General features: G+C 62.8%; 2 protein-coding genes across 3 annotated transcripts in view; one reads left to right on the forward strand and one right to left on the reverse strand.

The window, feature by feature from the left end:
• LOC102929303 (HLA class II histocompatibility antigen, DR alpha chain) overlaps positions 1-18,542 on the reverse strand; it is a 56,311-nt gene that overhangs the window by 28,020 nt on the left and 9,749 nt on the right. Inside the window, exons 2-5 of one of the 2 annotated variants that reach the window (XM_037913772.2) lie at positions 11,208-11,465; positions 10,299-10,580; positions 9,934-10,084; positions 9,613-9,645 (exon numbers count right to left, since the gene is read on the reverse strand). In XM_037913772.2, coding sequence (XP_037769700.1) covers positions 9,642-9,645; positions 9,934-10,084; positions 10,299-10,580; positions 11,208-11,465 — 695 coding nt within the window. In that variant the 3' untranslated portion in view covers positions 9,613-9,641. Of the gene's footprint in view, positions 1-9,612; positions 9,646-9,933; positions 10,085-10,298; positions 10,581-11,207; positions 11,466-18,542 lie in introns of those variants that run through there. The other variant, XM_037913771.2, reaches the window with a different exon arrangement.
• The window catches only part of LOC114018492 (HLA class II histocompatibility antigen, DR beta 5 chain), a 161,702-nt gene that overhangs the window by 22,410 nt on the left and 120,750 nt on the right, over positions 1-18,542 (forward strand). The window lies entirely within an intron of this gene.

Genomic DNA, 18,542 nt, shown 5'->3' on the forward strand with positions numbered 1-18,542 from the left:
GCCAACGCCAAGCTCCTGAGGTGGAGCCTGCTCCTGCAGGATTACGACATGGACGTGGTCCATGTGAAGGGAAGTGCCAACCTGATAGCGGATGCGCTGTCCCGGAGAGGGGCCCCGAACTTCCCCAGGTCACTGGTCACAGTGACCCCGCTCAGTTCAGTCTCGAAGGGGGGAGAGATGTGACGATGTGAAGCAGCAGGGAGGGGGGAGTGTTGACCTGGGAATGTGCCCTGGGGATGGGAGACCTGAGAGCCTGTCACCTGAGCCAGGAGGGGGACGGGGAGGTAACACCTCTGCCCAGGAATGTGGACGGAGGCTGCAGCAGGGAACCTGCTGGGTGGGTTTAGTTTTCAGTTTGGGGCTGGGAGGAGGAACACAGGGAACCCCAGGGCTGGGGTCTAAGCTCCCTGCTCCCCCAGAAGGACTTGACTGAGGGGTCCTGGGTGTACCCACAAGCTCTGTTTTGGACTGTGTTCCTGTTGTCCAATAAACCTTCTGTTTTACTGGCTGGCTGAGAGTCTCAGTGAATCCCAGGAAGAGGGGTGCAGGGCCTGGACTCCCCCACACTCCGTGACACGGGGCAGGTGTCAGACACGGGGAGAGCACAGAGCTCTCTGTGACCCACACAGGGTCTGATCGCCCCGACCTCCTCAGGTGCCTGCACAGCGGGGGCTGCCCATGGACGGTCAGATCCCCCCTCGCTCCGGCCTGGCAGCGATTGCCCCCGCCGGGCTCCGGGCCGTCTCCCGGTGACCCTGAAGGATGGGCTTGTTCCTGGGGCCTGGGCTCCCGGCCCAGGTGGTGGCAGCCAGCGAGGGGCGTCCCCGCTCCCCGGAAAACACCTGCCGATAACCAGGCTGCCCGCACCGAGCTCTGCTCGCTGGGGGGGCTCAGTGACCAGGGCGGCTGGGGAGTCTGGGGAGGGGCTGGCTGGTGGGTCTCACCCACATACTCAGGGTTTAACTGGTCACCAGATGTCGGGGGGGGGGGGAATTTCCCCTGGGTCGGATTGGCAAAGACCCTGGGGGGGCGGGGGGGGGGTTCGCCTTCCCCTGCAGCCTGGGGCGTGGGGCACGGGCAGGTTTAAACTAGTGTCCCTGGTGGAGTCTCTGTCATGCGATGTCTTGAACCCACGGTTCGAGGCCGTCAGTAACCCAGCCCGAGGTTCGGGTCTGCTACAGGAGGGGGGGGTGAGGGGCTGTGGCCTGCGATGTGCCCAGGGTCGGACTAGATGATCACAATGGTCCCTTCCGGCCTTAGAGTCTATGAGCAGGGGGGCTGGGGGCCAGGACTCCTGGGTTCTCTCCCCGGCCCTGGCAGGGGAGTGGGGTCTAATGGATAGAGCATGGGGGAGGGGGCGCTGGGGGCCAGGACTCCTGGGTTCTCGCCCCGTCCCTGGGAGGGGAGTGGGGTCTAATGGACAGAGCATGGGGGAGGGGCGCTGGGGTCCAGGACTCCTGGGTTCTCTCCCTGGCCCTGGAAGGGGAGTGGGGTCTAATGGATAGAGCATGGGGGAGGGGGCGCTGGGGTCCAGGACTCCTGGGTTCTCTCCCCGTCCCTGGGAGGGGAGTGGGGTCTAATGGACAGAGCATGGGGGCGGTGCTGGGGGCCAGGACTCCTGGGTTCTCGCCCCGTCCCTGGGAGGGGAGTGGGGTCTAATGGACAGAGCATGGGGGCGGTGCTGGGGGCCAGGACTCCTGGGTTCTCTCCCCGGCCCTGGGAGGGGAGTGGGGTCTAATGGATAGAGCATGGGGGAGGGGCGCTGGGGGCCAGGACTCCTGGGTTCTCTCCCCGGCCCTGGGAGGGGAGTGGGGTCTAATGGATAGAGCATGGGGGCGGTGCTGGGGGCCAGGACTCCTGGGTTCTCTCCCCGGCCCTGGGAGGGGAGTGGGGTCTAATGGATAGAGCATGGGGGAGGGGCGCCGGGGGCCAGGACTCCTGGGTTCTCGCCCCATCCCTGGGAGGGGAGTGGGGTCTAATGGATAGAGCATGGGGGAGGGGCGCTGGGGGCCAGGACTCCTGGGTTCTCGCCCCGTCCCTGGGAGGGGAGTGGGGTCTAATGGACAGAGCATGGGGGAGGGGCGCTGGGGGCCAGGACTCCTGGGTTCTCGCCCCGTCCCTGGGAGGGGAGTGGGGTCTAATGGACAGAGCATGGGGGCGGTGCCGGGAGCCAGGACTCCTGGGTTCTCTCCCTGGCCCTGGGAGGGGAGTGGGGTCTAATGGATAGAGCATGGGGGAGGGGTGCTGGGGGCCAGGACTCCTGGGTTCTCTCCCCGGCCCTGGGAGTGGAGTGGGGTCTAATGGACAGAGCATGGGGGAGGGGGCGCTGGGGGCCAGGACTCCTGGGTTCTCGCCCCGTCCCTGGGAGGGGAGTGGGGTCTAATGGACAGAGCATGGGGGCGGTGCCGGGAGCCAGGACTCCTGGGTTCTCTCCCTGGCCCTGGGAGGGGAGTGGGGTCTAATGGATAGAGCATGGGGGAGGGGCGCTGGGGGCCAGGACTCCTGGGTTCTCGCCCTGTCCCTGGGAGGGGAGTGGGGTCTAATGGACAGAGCATGGGGGCGGTGCCGGGAGCCAGGACTCCTGGGTTCTCTCCCTGGCCCTGGGAGGGGAGTGGGGTCTAATGGACAGAGCATGGGGGCGGTGCTGGGGGCCAGGACTCCTGGGTTCTCGCCCCGTCCCTGGGAGGGGAGTGGGGTCTAATGGACAGAGCATGGGGGCGGTGCCGGGGGCCAGGACTCCTGGCCTAATCTGACACACATCATCTGTGCTTTCTAATGCAGAGGAATAAGGCCTGAGTGACCAAATGGCTCCAGGCTGGAGGGGAATTGGGGTGTCTGGTTGGTTTTGGGTGGGGAAAGGGCTTCTCCCCTCTAAGGGCACCAGCTCCAGTCCAACAGGCTGGCGGAGGGCGGGGGAGGGGGGGCAATAAGCTATGGGGCTGTTCCCCTCTAGGGGCCGCTGGCTCTGATGCTGGGGCCTGTCTGTTGCAATGGCTGTTTGCCCCAGCAGGGACGCGTGGGCCCTGCCAGCAGCCCGCGCCCTGGGCTCCGCGCTCTCCTTGCCCTGGAGACGGGTGACGCGGGTCCCTTCTCCCTCCCCACTGGCCCCGCCATGGGGCTGCCTGGCCCGGGAGAACCGCCCAGCCAGGGCCACTTCCCCTCCGAGCCCTGGAACCCGCCAGCTTCTCCCTTTCACTTCCCCCAAGGCTGGACTCCACCCAGCGCGGGGCTGCAGGAGAGGAACCGAAACCCCGGGCGTCTGCAGCATCGCTCGGCCCCCGCGCTGGGACCCCAGCACTGAGACGCTGGACCCGGGGTCGGCCTCATGGTGCTGGGGGCTTCCCCCATGGAGAGCTGGCCCCGATCCAGCCCCAGTCTCAGTTGGGGTCTGTGCAGCGCCTGACACGATGGGGCCTTAATCTCTGTTGTGGGAATCTGGATGGTGCCTGGTGTGACGATGTGACGCAGCAGGGAGGGGGGAGTGTTGACCTGGGAATGTGCCCTGGGGACAGGAGACCTGAGAGCCTGTTACCTGAGCCAGGAGGGGGAGGGGGAGGTAACACCTCTGCCCAGGAATGTGAAGAGAGGCTGCAGGAGAGAGCCTGCTGGGTGGGTTTAGTTTCAGTTTGGGGCTGGGTGGAGGAACACAGGGAACCCCAGGGCTGGGGTCTAAGCTCCCTGCTCCCCCAGAAGTACTTCACTGAGGGGTCCTGGGTGTACCCACAAGCTCTGTTTTGGACTGTGTTCCTGTTGTCCAATAAACCTTCTGTTTTACTGGCTGGCTGAGAGTCTCAGTGAATCCCAGGAAGAGGGGTGCAGGGCCTGGACTCCCCCACACTCCGTGACACCTGGCACAGGGGCGGGGCTGAAGTCTTGGTCTGGGGGTGTATGTGCAGCCCCTGGCACAACAGGGAGTTTGGGGCCTCCAGACACCCTGTATTAGAAATAATTAATAGAAGAACAAGGGGACAGTCTGTGAAATTGAATCGTGGCCAGTGTAAAGCTGGCAAAAGGAAAGATGCATCTCTGGCCTGTGGAACTCATTGCCACAAGATCTCACTGGGGCCGAGAGCTCAGCGGGATTCACACAAGAACTGGAGGAGTATATGGACCGTGAGGGTGTCCAGTAATGGCTAATAAGGGATTGGGATGGGAGCAAACACCACCTGCGGCAGGACAGCAGCTGAACTCCGGCTATGGGGGGTTAAACTTCTCCCAGGGCAGGTTATCCCATCCCTGTGGGGTTCCTACTCCGCCCCCCGGAGCAGCTGGGACTGGCCTCTGTCAGAGACGGGAGACCAGGTTAGAGGGGCCCCTGGCCAGGCTGAGCCGCTCGGGGATTCCTGCCCCTCGAAGGGCCTGTTTACACCAGACACCTGCCTGAGCCGACCCCAAACGCCCCAGGACCAGAGCTCAGTGCGTGGGCTCAGCGTCTGCGTCCGGCACCTCCTGCTGCCCGGAGCCGGCTGTGCAGGGAAAGCCCTGGAGGGCACCAATCAACCGCTGGGGCTGGAAATCGGGATGGTACAAACCGACTGCACCTGGCCCAGGGGTGGGTTTGGAGTGACTGGAGCAGGCAGCTGAAGAGCCAAACCTGGGGCTGGATCGGGGCCGCTCCCCCCCACCCCCCAGATGGGAAAGGGCCTGTGCCCCATTCCCTGAGCCAGCCGGTCCCCTCCCCGGGGGCTGCACAGACCCCAGCTGGGATCAGGGCCGTGTTGTGCCAGGCGCTGCCCAGACACACGGGCTCTGCCCTCGGGAGGTTACAGCCTAAGACGACAAGACACAGGGGGGTCGCCAGCCCCACGTCAGAGCTGGGAACGGAGCCCCAGACAGGGAGGGATTTACCCCAGTGCACACAGCACAGTATGGGCAAAGGGGGGAACTGAACCCAGGAGTCCTGGCTTTCAGCCCCTCCCCCCACTGTAACCCACCAGACCCCGAGAGCTGGGGAAAGAACCCAGGAGTCCTGGCTCCCAGCCCCTCCCCCCACTGTAACCCACCAGACCCCCAGAGCTGGGGAAAGAACCCAGGAGTCCTGGCTCCCAGCCCCTCCCCACACTGTAACCCACCAGACCCGCAGAGCTGGGGCTCAGAGGGCGACTGAACTCAGCTCCCTGCCGGGGAGGAGGAGCCGGACTGAGCCTGCGGGGGGCGGGAGGGGGGCTGGGGGATCCACTGCCCCCTAACGCCAGCTGGGGCCTCCGTCCCCCACCACCACCCCGCTGCACCGCTCAGCCTGCCCCAGCGCAGCCTGGCCCGGCCGGAATCTGCCGGAGACTGATGACGCTGCCCAGAGCCGCACGCTGATTGGCTGGGAAAGGGGGGTTACTTGAGTTCAAGGTGAAGTGGAAGCTTCTGGGGAAAGCCCCTAGGGCTGGGAATTGGGGGGGGGGGGAGACACTGCGCCCGGGGGGGATGGTTCCGACGCTCGCACCAGCCCTGCCATGGACACGGACCCCCGCCCCCGTGGAGATGCACCAAGAGCCATGGGGGGGCTAACCAGGGAGGGGGTGTTAGCCCGCGGGGGGGGGACTGGGATGTGGAGGTTGAAGTAGGGGGCAGGGCTGGGGGCTAGCACTGGGGGGAGGGCGAAGGTCGGGGTCCCCTCACCCCAATGAGCCCCGGCCTCCAGCCCCCGGACACGCTGCGCCCGGCCCAGCCTTTGGGCCAGCGCCCAGCCGGGTGAATCGGGGCTGGACTCCCCCGCAGGGGGGCCCGGGCCGGGAGCGACACCCGCCAGGAGCAGGCCCCCAGCACGGCTCCATAGAGAGCCAGGCCAGCAGGGACCATCGGATCGTCTGGCCTGTCCCACTGCAGCCCAGCCCAGGCCGGAGACCCACGGCCAGTCCGTGGTGCCTGGTCAGACCAAGGCATTTCAGCCCTTGGGGGACCACGCTGATGTGGCCCCAGCCAGAGCCCAGGTGGGACCGAGGGGCCCCAAGGACCAACACCCCTGCAATGGCTGGGACCCGATCCCAGCCGGCGACCCACACCCCGCGCTACAGCAGAATGGGAAACTCCCCAAGGGCCCTGCCAGTCTGTCCTGGGAGAGATTCCTTCCCTGCCCCCAAACTGGGGACCCCCAACATGTGAGCCAGACAGAGTCTCTGGAGCCGCTCAGAGTATTCCCCACCCCCACCCCCATGCAGTGCCCCGTTTCCAGCTGGGCTGAGCCCTGACGCTTCAGAGGAAAAGCCCCAGAGATGTCTGGCCAACTGAGTCTCGGGGCGCAAATCCCTTCCTGACCCCGCAGGTGACTGGCTGAAGCCCTGAAGCCTGAGGTTGGATGAGAGCCATTGTCTGAGTGTTACAGCATGCCAAGAGCAATGCAGGCAACCCTATTCTCCCGTGACCTGTGAAGGGAGGAGACAAACGGGAACCCCAGATTCACAGACTCCAAGGCCAGAAGGGGCCCACCCAGCCCGACCCCTCCCCATTCCACGGGCTGTAGGGAGGCTGGATTAAAGCAAATCTTTTACGCAGAGATCCCATCTCGTTTCAATGACTCTGCGAGGGTGCGAATCGCCACCCACCTCCCCTGGGAGCTGTTCCAGTGTCAGTCACCACCCTCTGCTAGGAGACTGCACCCTACTTCAAACTGAGTTTTGTCTAACTTCAGCTTCCAGCCATTGGCTCTTGTTCTGCCTTTGTCAGCAGGACTGAGAAGCCGCCCCACTCTCAGATCTGTCTGTGGGTCAGGACCTAGCCCCAGTGACCAGGCCCCTCAGCCTTTAGCCTCACCTCCTAGGGGTTGTTACCCGGCCCATGGACCTGGAGCGTTTTTCTGGCCCTCCTTTGAACTCGCTCCAGCATTTCTACATCCCTCTTCAAGTGTGGACGCCAGCGCTGGACACGGCAATCTCTGGCGATCTCACCAATGCACCGTACAGAGGCAGGGTCACGTCCCTGCTTCTACTCGATATTCCCCTGCTTATACATCCAAGGATCTCCTCAGCCCGCCTTCCACAGCCCTGCACTGAAAACTCATGGTGAGGCAGGTATCTGCCCTGACCCTGAGCCCGTCTCTGAGTCACGGCTTTCCAAGGCAGTCCCCACCCTGCAGGTACAACCTGCGTTCTTGGTGCCCAGATGGGCTGCCTCGCCTTGGGCTGTATTTACCCTCAGAGTGCTCCTCAGCTGGTTCCTCTGATCTTGGGTGTAAATTTTCTGGGTCTGTTGATGTGAAAGTGTCCGATTTTAGCAAACACCTCCTCCTTTGTTAGAGACGGTGAATGTTCTGGTCCATCCACAGCTTCCTCAGGGACGGACCCAGCCTCCTGCCTCACTCCAAACACAGACAGGAATAGCTGTGGGACATTTCTGCCTTCTCTGCATCTTTAATGTTTTACCAGCTGCATCTAGCCCTGGACCTATACCTGGGGGAGGATAGCTCAGTGGTTTGAGCATTGGCCTACTAAACCCAGGGTTATGAGTTCAATCTTTGAGGGGGCCATTTGGGATCTGGGGCAAAAATTGGGGATTGGTCCTGCTTTGAGGAGGGGGTTGGACTAGATGATCTTCTGAAGTCCCTTCCAACCCTGAAATTCTATGAAGAAGGGGTATTTTTTTCCTAATATGTTTTAAAATGTCATCTTAGTGTCCTTAACCCTGTTGGCCATTGAATCCTTTAGCTTCCCTTATCGATCACCTGTATTTGTTTACTTGTAACTTATATTTGTTGCCATTTACTTCCCCTTTTTCCATCCTTTGTATATTGATTTTTTATTGTGTGATCATTGTTTCCACATCTCCTTTTAACCAGGATGGCTTCTTGCCTGGCACAACTTTTTCCATGCCTGTGGAATCGTGGCTTGTGAGGGGTCTGTGAGCTGTCAGGGGGAGCCCTGGGGCTGGGAGGTCTGTGAGCCGGGGGATCCTTTCCCCAAGGGAAGGTTCAGGAGCCCCTGGGTTGGGTGGGTGTGAGATGAGGGGATCCCTCTCTCTGAGGGGAGCGGGGGTCCATGCAGGATTTTCTGAGCTGGCCCAGCCGCCCTATCTGGCTTTGCTGCCCTCAGGGCGTCTCTAGGCTGGGCCGCTCCCCATTCGGTGATGCACTGGGAGCTGCTCCCCATCCCGCACGCTGGGCCGGGGCCAGGGACTCTCCCAGGCTCGGTTCCCTGGCACGTGCTCCCGGGACCCAGGGCTTTGCTAGGGACTTTCCGTGCACCGGGTGTGGATCCAGAAGCACCAATCACAGGCCCTGGGGCCGCTGGGTCACCGGTTGCCGGGTGAAACTGCTGCAGCGAGAGCCGGGTCCGGGCTCTGCATGAGCCGTGCCTGCTCCATCCCCGGCCCAGGGGACAGGGCGCGCCCCGAGCTCGAGAAAGATCCCAGTCAGCTGGAGGGACGGCAGCCTCCCTGCGCCCCGGCATAGGGCAACCAGTGCCCTGCAGCCCTGTGACCCCTGACCTGCCGGACCCTCCTGAATCCCAGCCCCTCCCTCAGCCCCACCCCCCACCCCGGGTAACCCCTGATGACCCCCCCAGACCCTGTCCTGTGTGCCCCCAGACCTCCCCCGTTCCTACCCCTCCCCCAGCCCTACACCCCCAAGCCGGGTAACCCTGACCCCTCCAGACCATATCCTGTGTCCTCCCTGAGCCCCCCATTCCAACCCCTCCCCCAGCCTCAGCCCCTGCCCCAGCTAACCCCTGACCCCTCCGGACCCTGTCCTGTGTGCTCCTGAATCCCCCGATCCAGCTCCTCCCTCAGCACCTCACCCCTCACCTGGGTAACCCCTGACCCCTCCGCACCCTATCCTGTGTGCCAGCCCCTAGTCCTAGCCCCAAACCCCAGACCCCATGCTGGGTAACCCCAGAACCTCACATCCTGGTCCCTGCCTGAGCCCAGCCCCTGCTACACCCTGTCCAGTGTGCCCCTGAGACCCACCCCCACTCTCCAGGCAGTGCCCTGAGCCCCAGACCCTGCCGACCCCTGTCTCTGAATCCCCCCAGCCCCTGCGGGCACCGTGCCCTGCCCGCCCCACCACTGTTCAGTCTGCAGTTCTACCCATTGGTCTCCACCCCGCAGTGCTGCCCTGCAGCTCAGGGTCCTGCCCCCCGCCCCCGTTGGTGTTTCCAGGGCTCTCTCCCTGTTGCTGTTAGTTCTGTAACCCCAGCCACGGCACAGGAGCGAGCTTTGCAGGGCAGTAATCGCCAGGAGCGCTCTGCTGGCCTCTCCTGACGGTCGGTACCACGTCCCTGGGGCCTCTTCCCTGCACCCCAGTCATGGAGCCAGAGCTGCCACGGACAGAAGGGACCGTTCTGAGCATCTGGTCTGAGCACCTGCAAACACAGGCCAGAGAGTCACACCCAGCGATCCCGGCAGCCAGCCCATGTCTGGTAGTCGAGCTAGAGCGGGTCTGTTAGAAAGAGACGTCCCAGCCTGACGTACCGACTCCAAGGGCTGGCGCATCCACCACGTCCCTGGGTCGGCCGTTCCAATGGTTCGTGCCCCTCACAGTTAAACGTGCGTCCCTTATTGCTAGTCCGAATTTGCCTCACTTCAGCTGCCAGCCATTGGTTCTTGCTCAGCTGTGGCCGTGAGATCAAAGAGCCCCCTGCTCGCAGATACCTCCTCCCCAGAACCCTTCCCTTGGAAAAACCACAGAGCTGGGATAGAGCCCCAGCTCCTCCCCGCGTTTATCTGAAAGGCAAAGAGGGTCAGTTACCAGGAGCCCTGGGCCCCGACGCGAGGCTCGCAGGGATCGGGGCCACTCCCCAGCACCCCCATGGAGCCTCCCATTGACACAGTGGGGGCTGGCTGGGGAGGGGCACAGCAGGTGGGGGTCTCCCCAAGGGGTGCTGGGTGGGCCCAGGGGATGTGGCTGGCTGGGGGGGCACCAAAGGTGTGGGGGGGGTCTCTTAGTGGGTGCTGGGTGGGGGAGGGGCTGTGGGTGTGGCTGGATGCCCTCCCCGGGCAGCAGCTACTCCCAAGGGGCCCCGCGGGTTGCGGGCGGCGTTCATCTTCATGCCCTTGATGATGAGGATGGTGCCCGCGATGATGCCGATGATGCCCACGGCCAGGCCCAGGGCGCACACCAGGGTCTCAGTGGTCTTGGGGATGGGGGTGGGCACCTGGACTTCTGGAGAGAGGGGGAGAGGGACAGGGCACAGAGTGAGGGGGGCTGTTCCCAACCTTCCCTCCCAGAGCTGGGATAGAACCCAGGTGTCTGAGCACCCAGTTTTGCCCCCGTTCTGACCCACTAGTCCCCACTCCTATCCCAGAGCCAGGAGAGAACCCAGGCGTCCTGGCTCCCAGCCCTGTGCCCAGCAGGGCCCCGGGCTCCCCGGCCTTACCCCAGTGCTTCGTGAAGGGCTCGGGCAGCCCCCCGTGCTCCACCCGGCAGTCGTAGAAGTCGCCCTGGCTGGGGAGGAAGGGCAGGTAGGAGAACTTGCGGAAGGAGTTGTCCTGGCGGGGGTAGAAGTCGGTCTCAGAGACGCCCCCCGTCACTTCCTGCCCGTTCTTCAGCCACGTCACGCTGAGCGCGGGTGGGGAGAACTTGTCCACGAAGCAGATCAGGACGTTGGGCACCCCCAGCTCCACGGGACCTTTGGGGAACACGGTCACCTCAGGGGGCACTGGGGAGACAGGGGTTAGTGGGTCCCATTCCCTGCCCCTGAGCCAGCCAGTCCCAGCCCTGGGGCAGGATTGGAGCCAGCACCCCCTAGAGGGGAAAGGCCCCGTGCCCCATTCCCTGCCCCCCTGAGCCAGCCAGTCCCTGGTGCTCACGCTCCAGCTCAGGGGTCTCTCCCCAGGACTGTGGGGGTGTCACCGGGGCCGTCCCAGCTCCCTGCCCTGACGGCTCATGGGGCACCAGGGGCAGGCGACAGAATCCCTCAGGGGCAGGGCCTGGCGCTGGGCAGGGGCAAGGAACAGCCCTCGGCAAAGAGATGCCCTGGGCCACCAGCCTGGAGGGTGTGAACTGCCCGGGGCCCCTGCCCTGCACAGCCTGGCCAGGCTGACTGGCTCCCCGGAGCCCTCCAGGGGCTGTGGGGGGAGCTGGGAGGAGACTCTCAATCTCTGGTGGGGTCTGGTATCAGGCCCGGGTGGGAGTGCGAGGAGGGGAAGGTAGGGGAGAGATGGGAGGGGTCTCTGCTCAGGAAGGTGGGGAGAGGGATCCGGGGAAGCGGGGAAGGGCTCAGGCCCCTGGCAGGGAAGGTGGGGGGAGGGCTCAGGCCCCTGGCGGGGAAGGTGCCCCCCCGTACCGTTCTGGGCCCGCGTGGGGTTCGACCTCTGGATCATGATCTCCATGTTCTTCTTCAGCACGGCGATGTTGCCCAGGGCGCCCTGCGCCTCGAAGCTGGTGAACTTGCCGAAGTCGGGCAGGCGCCAGACGGTCTCCTTCCTCTCCAGGTCCACGTGGAAGATCTCGTCCTGGTCGAACTCGAACATGAACTCCCCGGCCTCGCGCTGGGCCGGGTCCGTGCGCTGGTAGAACTCCACCTGGGAGAGCATGTTCTCCGCTGCAGGGAGACGGGCGTGTGACGATGTGACGCAGCAGGGAGGGGGGAGTGTTGACCTGGGAATGTGCCCTGGGGACGGGAGACCTGAGAGCCTGTTACCTGAGCCAGGAGGGGGAGGGGGAGGTAACACCTCTGCCCAGGAATGTGGACGGAGGCTGCAGCAGGGAACCTGCTGGGTGGGTTTAGTTTCAGTTTGGGGCTGGGTGGAGGAACACAGGGAACCCCAGGGCTGGGGTCTAAGCTCCCTGCTCCCCCAGAAGGACTTGACTGAGGGGTCCTGGGTGTACCCACAAGCTCTGTTTTGGACTGTGTTCCTGTTGTCCAATAAACCTTCTGTTTTACTGGCTGGCTGAGAGTCTCAGTGAATCCTAGGAAGAGGGGTGCAGGGCCTGGACTCCCCCACACTCCGTGACAACTGGTGGCAGCGGTGGGATCTACTGCACCCCGTGAACGGCGCTTCCTGCAGTAAGTGACTGGGGAACAGTAAAACGAAGGGGGATTAACGGGGACCAGGTGTGCTGAAGATTCAGAGAGAGACGGTTTCAGGGGGCGGTTAACCCCTGGGAGTGTGTGACCAGAGAGAAGGACTTTTGCAGTAACAGGGTCCCCCGGGGGATTGCAGCGAGCGGTCCCAGGGGCGGAGGAGTCTGCAGCTCGACCCTGGCAAAGAGGTGGTGACTTCAAGAAGGACTGGCACACTAGGGGCTTTTCCTGGAAACCGTGGAAAGCTGCCCGGCCTGCGAGTGGCCAGCCGGGAGATGTACGCTAAACGCCTTAAGAGTGACCTGGTGGAGCTGTGCAGGCAGAGGGGGCTGCGCATCGGGAGGTCCACCAAGGAACAGCTGATTGCCCAGCTGGAGGAGAGGGATCGCTTGGATGACCCGATCCCTGTCCCTGAGGGAAGCCGCCCGGGGGATGCAGCGTGGGCCCTGGGGCCTGACCAGGCTGGGAGGGGTCAGACTGCTGCCCAGGACATCCCGAGACCCTCCCTACCTATGCCTGGGGGAGGGGTTGGGGGAAGCCCAGCGAATACCGAGGGTACCCTGACCCCAGCAGCCAGCAGGGGATCCTCCCGGCGGAGCTCCCCATCCCTGGAGCGGATGCGGCTGGAATGGGAGAGGGAGATGAAAATGAGGGAGCTGGAGGATCATGAAAAACAACGTCAACATGAGGAGAAACAACGTCAACATGAGCAGGAGGAGAAGGAGAGGGAGCGTCAGGAGAAGGAGAAACAGGGGCAGCATGAACTGGAGCTGGCCAGGCTGAGGAGCAGTGGGACCCCGGCTGCGGTGAGTGAGGGGGGACCCAAGACTGCAAGGAGCTTTGATAAGTGCTTCCTGGCCCAGCGGAAGGAGGGGGAGGACATAGATAGCTTCCTGACGGCCTTTGAGAACGCCTGCGAGATGCACAGGGTTGATCCTGCAGACAGGCTCCAGTTCCTCACCCCCTTACTGGACCCCAAAGCCGTGGAGGTGTACAGCCGAATGACAGGGGCGGAGGCAGGGGACTATGAACTGTTCAAACAGGCCCTGCTCCGTGAGTTTGGGCTGACCCCCGAGATGTACCGGAGAAGGTTCCGGGGTCAGCGTAAAACGCCTGAGGTCACCTACCTACAACTGGTCAACCGGATGCAGGGATATGCCCGCAAGTGGACAGCGGGGGCCCAAACTAAAGAGGACCTGCTTGACCTGTTCGTACTGGAGCACCTGTATGAACAGTGCCCTTCCGACCTGAGGCTGTGGCTGGTGGACAAAAAGCTCGCGAACCCCCAGCACGCAGCGCAGCTGGCCGACGAGTTTGTGAACAGTCGGTCAGGGGGTAGCAGGGAGGAGTCCCAAAAGAACAGGCCCCCCCCGATGCAGAGAGAGAGTCACCATGGGGCCTCCCAGCGGGGAAATAGGGAGAACCCCCTCCCAAGGGGAACGCCTGGTGTCGGGCCCCTCCGACCCGCTCGAGGGGACCAACGTGACCTGAGCTGCTATCACTGTGGCCAGAGAGGCCACGTACGGGCCCAGTGCCCCGGGCTCAGGGACAAACTGAGCAGACCCAACCTACCCAGGGTTAACTGGGTAGGGACTCAGCTGGACGAGGGGCAGACAACCCAGGAAAGGGGGGCTACCAGTTTACCACCTGCTCAGGAGGGAAGAGTACCCCCGGCCAGCTCCGCCAGAGGGCCGGATGCTCCGGACTCAGGGTGCTCAGTTTACAGGGTGGGCGCGGGGCTGTCCCTCCGGAGAGAGTGCCTTGTTCCCTTGGAGGTGGATGGGAGGAAGGTCAATGGATACTGGGATACGGGGGCGGAGGTGACGCTGGCCCGGCCCGAGGTGGTGGCCCCAGATCGGGTGGTTCCCATCACCTACCTGACCCTGACGGGGGTGGGCGGGACCCCATTTAAGGTGCCCGTGGCAAGGGTGCACCTGAAATGGGGGGCCAAGGAGGGCCCCAAGGATGTGGGGGTGCACCACCATTTGCCCACTGAAGTTTTGATGGGGGGAGACCTAGAGGACTGGCCAAGCGACCCCCAGACCGCTCTGGTTGTGACCCGTAGCCAGAGCCGGCGAGGGGCACTGCACCCTGACCTTGGGGAGGGTACCACACCGGAGGCACAGGACCCTACCCTGGTGGGGAGGGAGCGCCGAGGGGCACGGCTCAGAGAGGCTGAGGCCTCAGACCTGACCACTGAGGGGGAACCGGCCCCCATCCCTTCCCCAACCACTGAGTTCCAGGCCGAGTTGAGGAAAGATCCCTCCTTGCAGAAGCTCAGGGACCTGGCCGACCTCAGTGTGGGACGGACCATGAGGAGAGGCTGCCAGGAGAGGTTCCTGTGGGAGAAGGGGTTCCTGTACCGAGAATGGGCTCCCCCAGGGGAAGGGGAGTCCTGTGGGATCAGGAGGCAGCTGGTGGTCCCCCAGAAGTACCGCCGCAAGCTCCTGTCCCTGGCCCATGACATCCCCCTCGCAGGGCACCAGGGAATCCGGCGCACCCGGCAGAGGTTGCTACAGAACTTTTACTGGCCTGGGGTCTTTACCACGGTCCGGCAGTATTGCCGATCCTGTGACCCCTGTCAGAGGGTGGGGAAGGCCCGGAACAAGGGGAAAGCGGCTTTGAGACCTTTGCCCATCATAGAGGAGCCTTTCCAGAAGGTGGCCATGGACATCGTGGGGCCTCTCAGCAAGACGACCCGGTCGGGGAAGAAATACATTCTGGTGGTGGTAGATTTTGCCACCCGCTACCCCGAGGCAGTGCCCTTAGCTTCCATTGAAGCCGACACCGTGGCAGATGCGCTCCTGACCATTTTCAGCCGAGTGGGGTTCCCCAGGGAAGTCTTGACAGACCAAGGCTCCAACTTCATGTCGGCCCTGCTCCGGTGCTTGTGGGAGAAATGTGGGGTCCGGCACGACTGGGCCTCAGCGTATCACCCCCAGGCCAATGGGCTGGTGGAGAGGTTTAACGGGACGCTAAAGATGATGCTGAAAACCTTTATGAACCAGCACCCGCAGGATTGGGACAAGTACTTACCTCACCTGCTGTTCGCGTACAGGGAGGTGCCCCAGGAGTCTACCGGATTTTCGCCTTTCGAACTGTTATATGGAAGGAAGGTGAGGGGCCCCCTGGACCTGATGAGAGACGAGTGGGAGGGGAAGGCCACTCCCGATGGAGAGTCAGTGGTGGAGTATGTCCTGACCTTCCGAGAGAGACTGGCTGAACTCATGGGCCTGGCCAGGGAGAATCTGGCCAGAGCCCAGAGGAAGCAGAAGGTCTGGTATGACCGCACGGCGCGGGCCCGTGCCTACGCCACCGGGGATCAGGTGATGGTTCTCATCCCCGTGAGAAAGAACAAACTACAGGCCGCCTGGGAGGGCCCGTTCAAGGTCGTCAAGCAGCTCAATGAGGTAAACTATGTGGTGGAGCTGTCGAACCGGGCGCACCACCGCCAGGTGTACCATGTGAATATGATGAAGCCATATTATGCCAGGGGGAATGTGGGGTTGGCCGTGTGTGGACAGTGGGAGGAGCAGGGAGATGACCCTTTAGTAGATCTGTTCCCTGGGACCAGAGCTGGTTCCCCCCTGGAAACAATTCCCCTCTCGGATCAGCTAACCCCTGGCCAGCAAGCTGAGGTCAGGGGGGTGCTGCATCCGTACCGACAGCTGTTTTCCAACCAGCCTGGACGCACTAATCTGACTGTCCACCGGGTGCAGACGGGGTCGCACCCGCCGATAAGATGCTCCCCCTTCCGAGTCACAGGGAAAACTGCTCAGGACCTGGAAAGAGAGGTCCGGGACATGCTGGCTTTGGGGGTGATCCAGCCATCGGCCAGCCCTTGGGCCTCGCCGGTGGTGCTGGTCCCCAAAAAGGACGGGTCGGTCCGGTTCTGTGTGGACTATCGGAAGCTCAATGCCATCACTGTATCTGATGCCTACCCCATGCCCAGGCCGGACGAGCTCCTAGACAAGCTGGGAGGAGCTCGGTACCTTACCACCATGGACCTTACAAAGGGCTACTGGCAAGTGCCACTGGATGCAGATGCCCGGCTGAAATCGGCCTTTATCACCCCTCTGGGGCTCTATGAGTTCCTGACCCTGCCTTTCGGCCTCAAGGGAGCGCCGGCCACCTTCCAGCGCCTGGTGGACCAGCTCCTGAGGGGGATGGAGAGTTTTGCCGTGGCGTATATTGACGACATCTGTGTCTTTAGCCAGACCTGGGAGGACCACGTGTCCCAGGTTAGACAAGTGCTGGACCGACTCCAGGGGGCTGGGCTGACTGTCAAAGCGGAGAAGTGCAAGGTGGGGATGGCTGAAGTATCTTACCTGGGCCATCGGGTGGGGAGCGGCCGCCTAAAGCCAGAACCGGCCAAGGTGGAGGTGATCAGAGACTGGCCCGCTCCCCACACCAAAAAGCAGGTCCAAGCCTTTATTGGGATGGCAGGATACTACCGAAGATTTGTGCCCCACTTTAGCGCCATAGCCACCCCCATCACTGAGCTATGCAAGAAGGGGAAGCCAGACAAGGTGGTCTGGACCGAGCAGTGCCAGGAGGCTTTCCGGGCGCTGAAGGAGGCTCTGGTCAGTGGCCCAGTTCTGGCAAACCCAGACTTTGACAAGCCCTTTGTGGTGTTCACCGACGCCTCCGACACGGGACTGGGAGCGGTGTTAATGCAGGAGGATGAAAATGGGGAGAGACACCCCATCGTGTATCTGAGCAAGAAGTTGCTACCCCGGGAGCAACACGACGCGGCCATCGAGAAGGAGTGCCTGGCCATGGTGTGGGCCCTCAAGAAACTAGAGCCCTATCTCTTCGGGCGACACTTCACCGTCTACACCGACCACTCTCCCCTGACCTGGCTGCACCAGATGAAAGGAGCCAACGCCAAGCTCCTGAGGTGGAGCCTGCTCCTGCAGGATTACGACATGGACGTGGTCCACGTGAAGGGAAGTGCCAACCTGATAGCGGATGCGCTGTCCCGGAGAGGGGGCCCCGAACTTCCCCAGGTCACTGGTCACAGTGACCCCGCTCAGTTCAGTCTCGAAGGGGGGAGAGATGTGACGATGTGACGCAGCAGGGAGGGGGGAGTGTTGACCTGGGAATGTGCCCTGGGGACGGGAGACCTGAGAGCCTGTCACCTGAGCCAGGAGGGGGAGGGGAGGTAACACCTCTGCCCAGGAATGTGGACGGAGGCTGCAGCAGGGAACCTGCTCGGTGGGTTTAGTTTCAGTTTGGGGCTGGGGGGAGGAATACAGGGAACCCCAGGGCTGGGGTCTAAGCTCCCTGCTCCCCCAGAAGGACTTGACTGAGGGGTCCTGGGTGTACCCACAAGCTCTGTTTTGGACTGTGTTCCTGTTGTCCAATAAACCTTCTGTTTTACTGGCTGGCTGAGAGTCTCAGTGAATCCTAGGAAGAGGGGTGCAGGGCCTGGACTCCCCCACACTCCGTGACAGGGCGTCAGCACCGGCCACCTGGGGGGCTGATCCCCCGCCCGGGGGAGGGGGTCTCAGCGCTCCCCCCAACAGCGCAGCCCCCCAGCTCCCAAGCTGTGACATTCGCACAAGGTCTCCCCGGTGTCGGGGGGGGGGGAGGTGCAGGGACCCCTGGCATCACTCTGGGGCATTGGGTCGGCGTTGCCTGGGAGGGGACAGCGTCCCTGCTGTGCCCCCCCGCCACTCATTTGTTCACCCCAGGGTCTCCCATCTAAGTAGTGGTCAGGCCTCTACCCACGTAGCCTGTGAAAGGAGACGGGACCCAGCCCAAAGCGGCTCCTGGGGGGAGTTGGGGGCTGCACCCCTAGGGCAGGGCTGTGTCATACCCAAACCACAGCGACTTCCCCACAATCCCTCTGCTGCCCCTGCACCAGCTGGCCCTCCCCACCCTTCCTGCCATGGGGGTGAGACCCTCCTCCCTGCAGCCCCCACCCCATCCAGATCAGCCCCCCCCTCCCCGCAGTTGGGGATTGGTCCTGCTTTGAGCAGGGGGTTGGACTCGATGACGTCCTGAGGTCCCTTCCCACCCTGATCTTCTATGATTCTATGATCCTCCTCCTTGCAACCCCCACCCTGTTCAGAGCAGCACCCCATCTCCCTCCCTGCCCCCCATCCCCTCCCCACTCTGGGGCTAGACCCTCCTCCCTGCAGCCCCCTCCATAAGAATGGCAGTACTGGGTCAGACCAAAGGTCCATCTCGCCCAGTATCCTGTGTGCTGACAGTGGCCAATGCCAGGTGCCCCAGAGGGAATGAACAGAACAGGGAATCACCAAGTGATCCATCCCCTGTCACCCATTCCCAGCTTCTGCCAAACAGAGGCCAGGGACACCATCCCTGCCCAACCGGGCTAATAGCCACTGATGGACCTCTCTTCCATGAAGTTATCTACTTCTTTTTTGAACCCTGTTATAGTCTTGGCCTTCACAACATCCTCTGGCAAGGAGTTCCACAGGTTGACTGTGTGTCATGTGACGAAATACTTCCTTTTGTTTGTTTTAAACCTGCTGCCGATTCATTTCACTGGGTGACCCCTAGTTCTTGTGTTATGAGAAGGAATAAATAACACTTCCTTATCTACTTTCTCCACACCCATCAGGA

This window comes from Chelonia mydas, chromosome 14 (assembly GCF_015237465.2).
Source record: "Chelonia mydas isolate rCheMyd1 chromosome 14, rCheMyd1.pri.v2, whole genome shotgun sequence".
Lineage (NCBI taxonomy): Eukaryota > Metazoa > Chordata > Testudines > Cheloniidae > Chelonia > Chelonia mydas.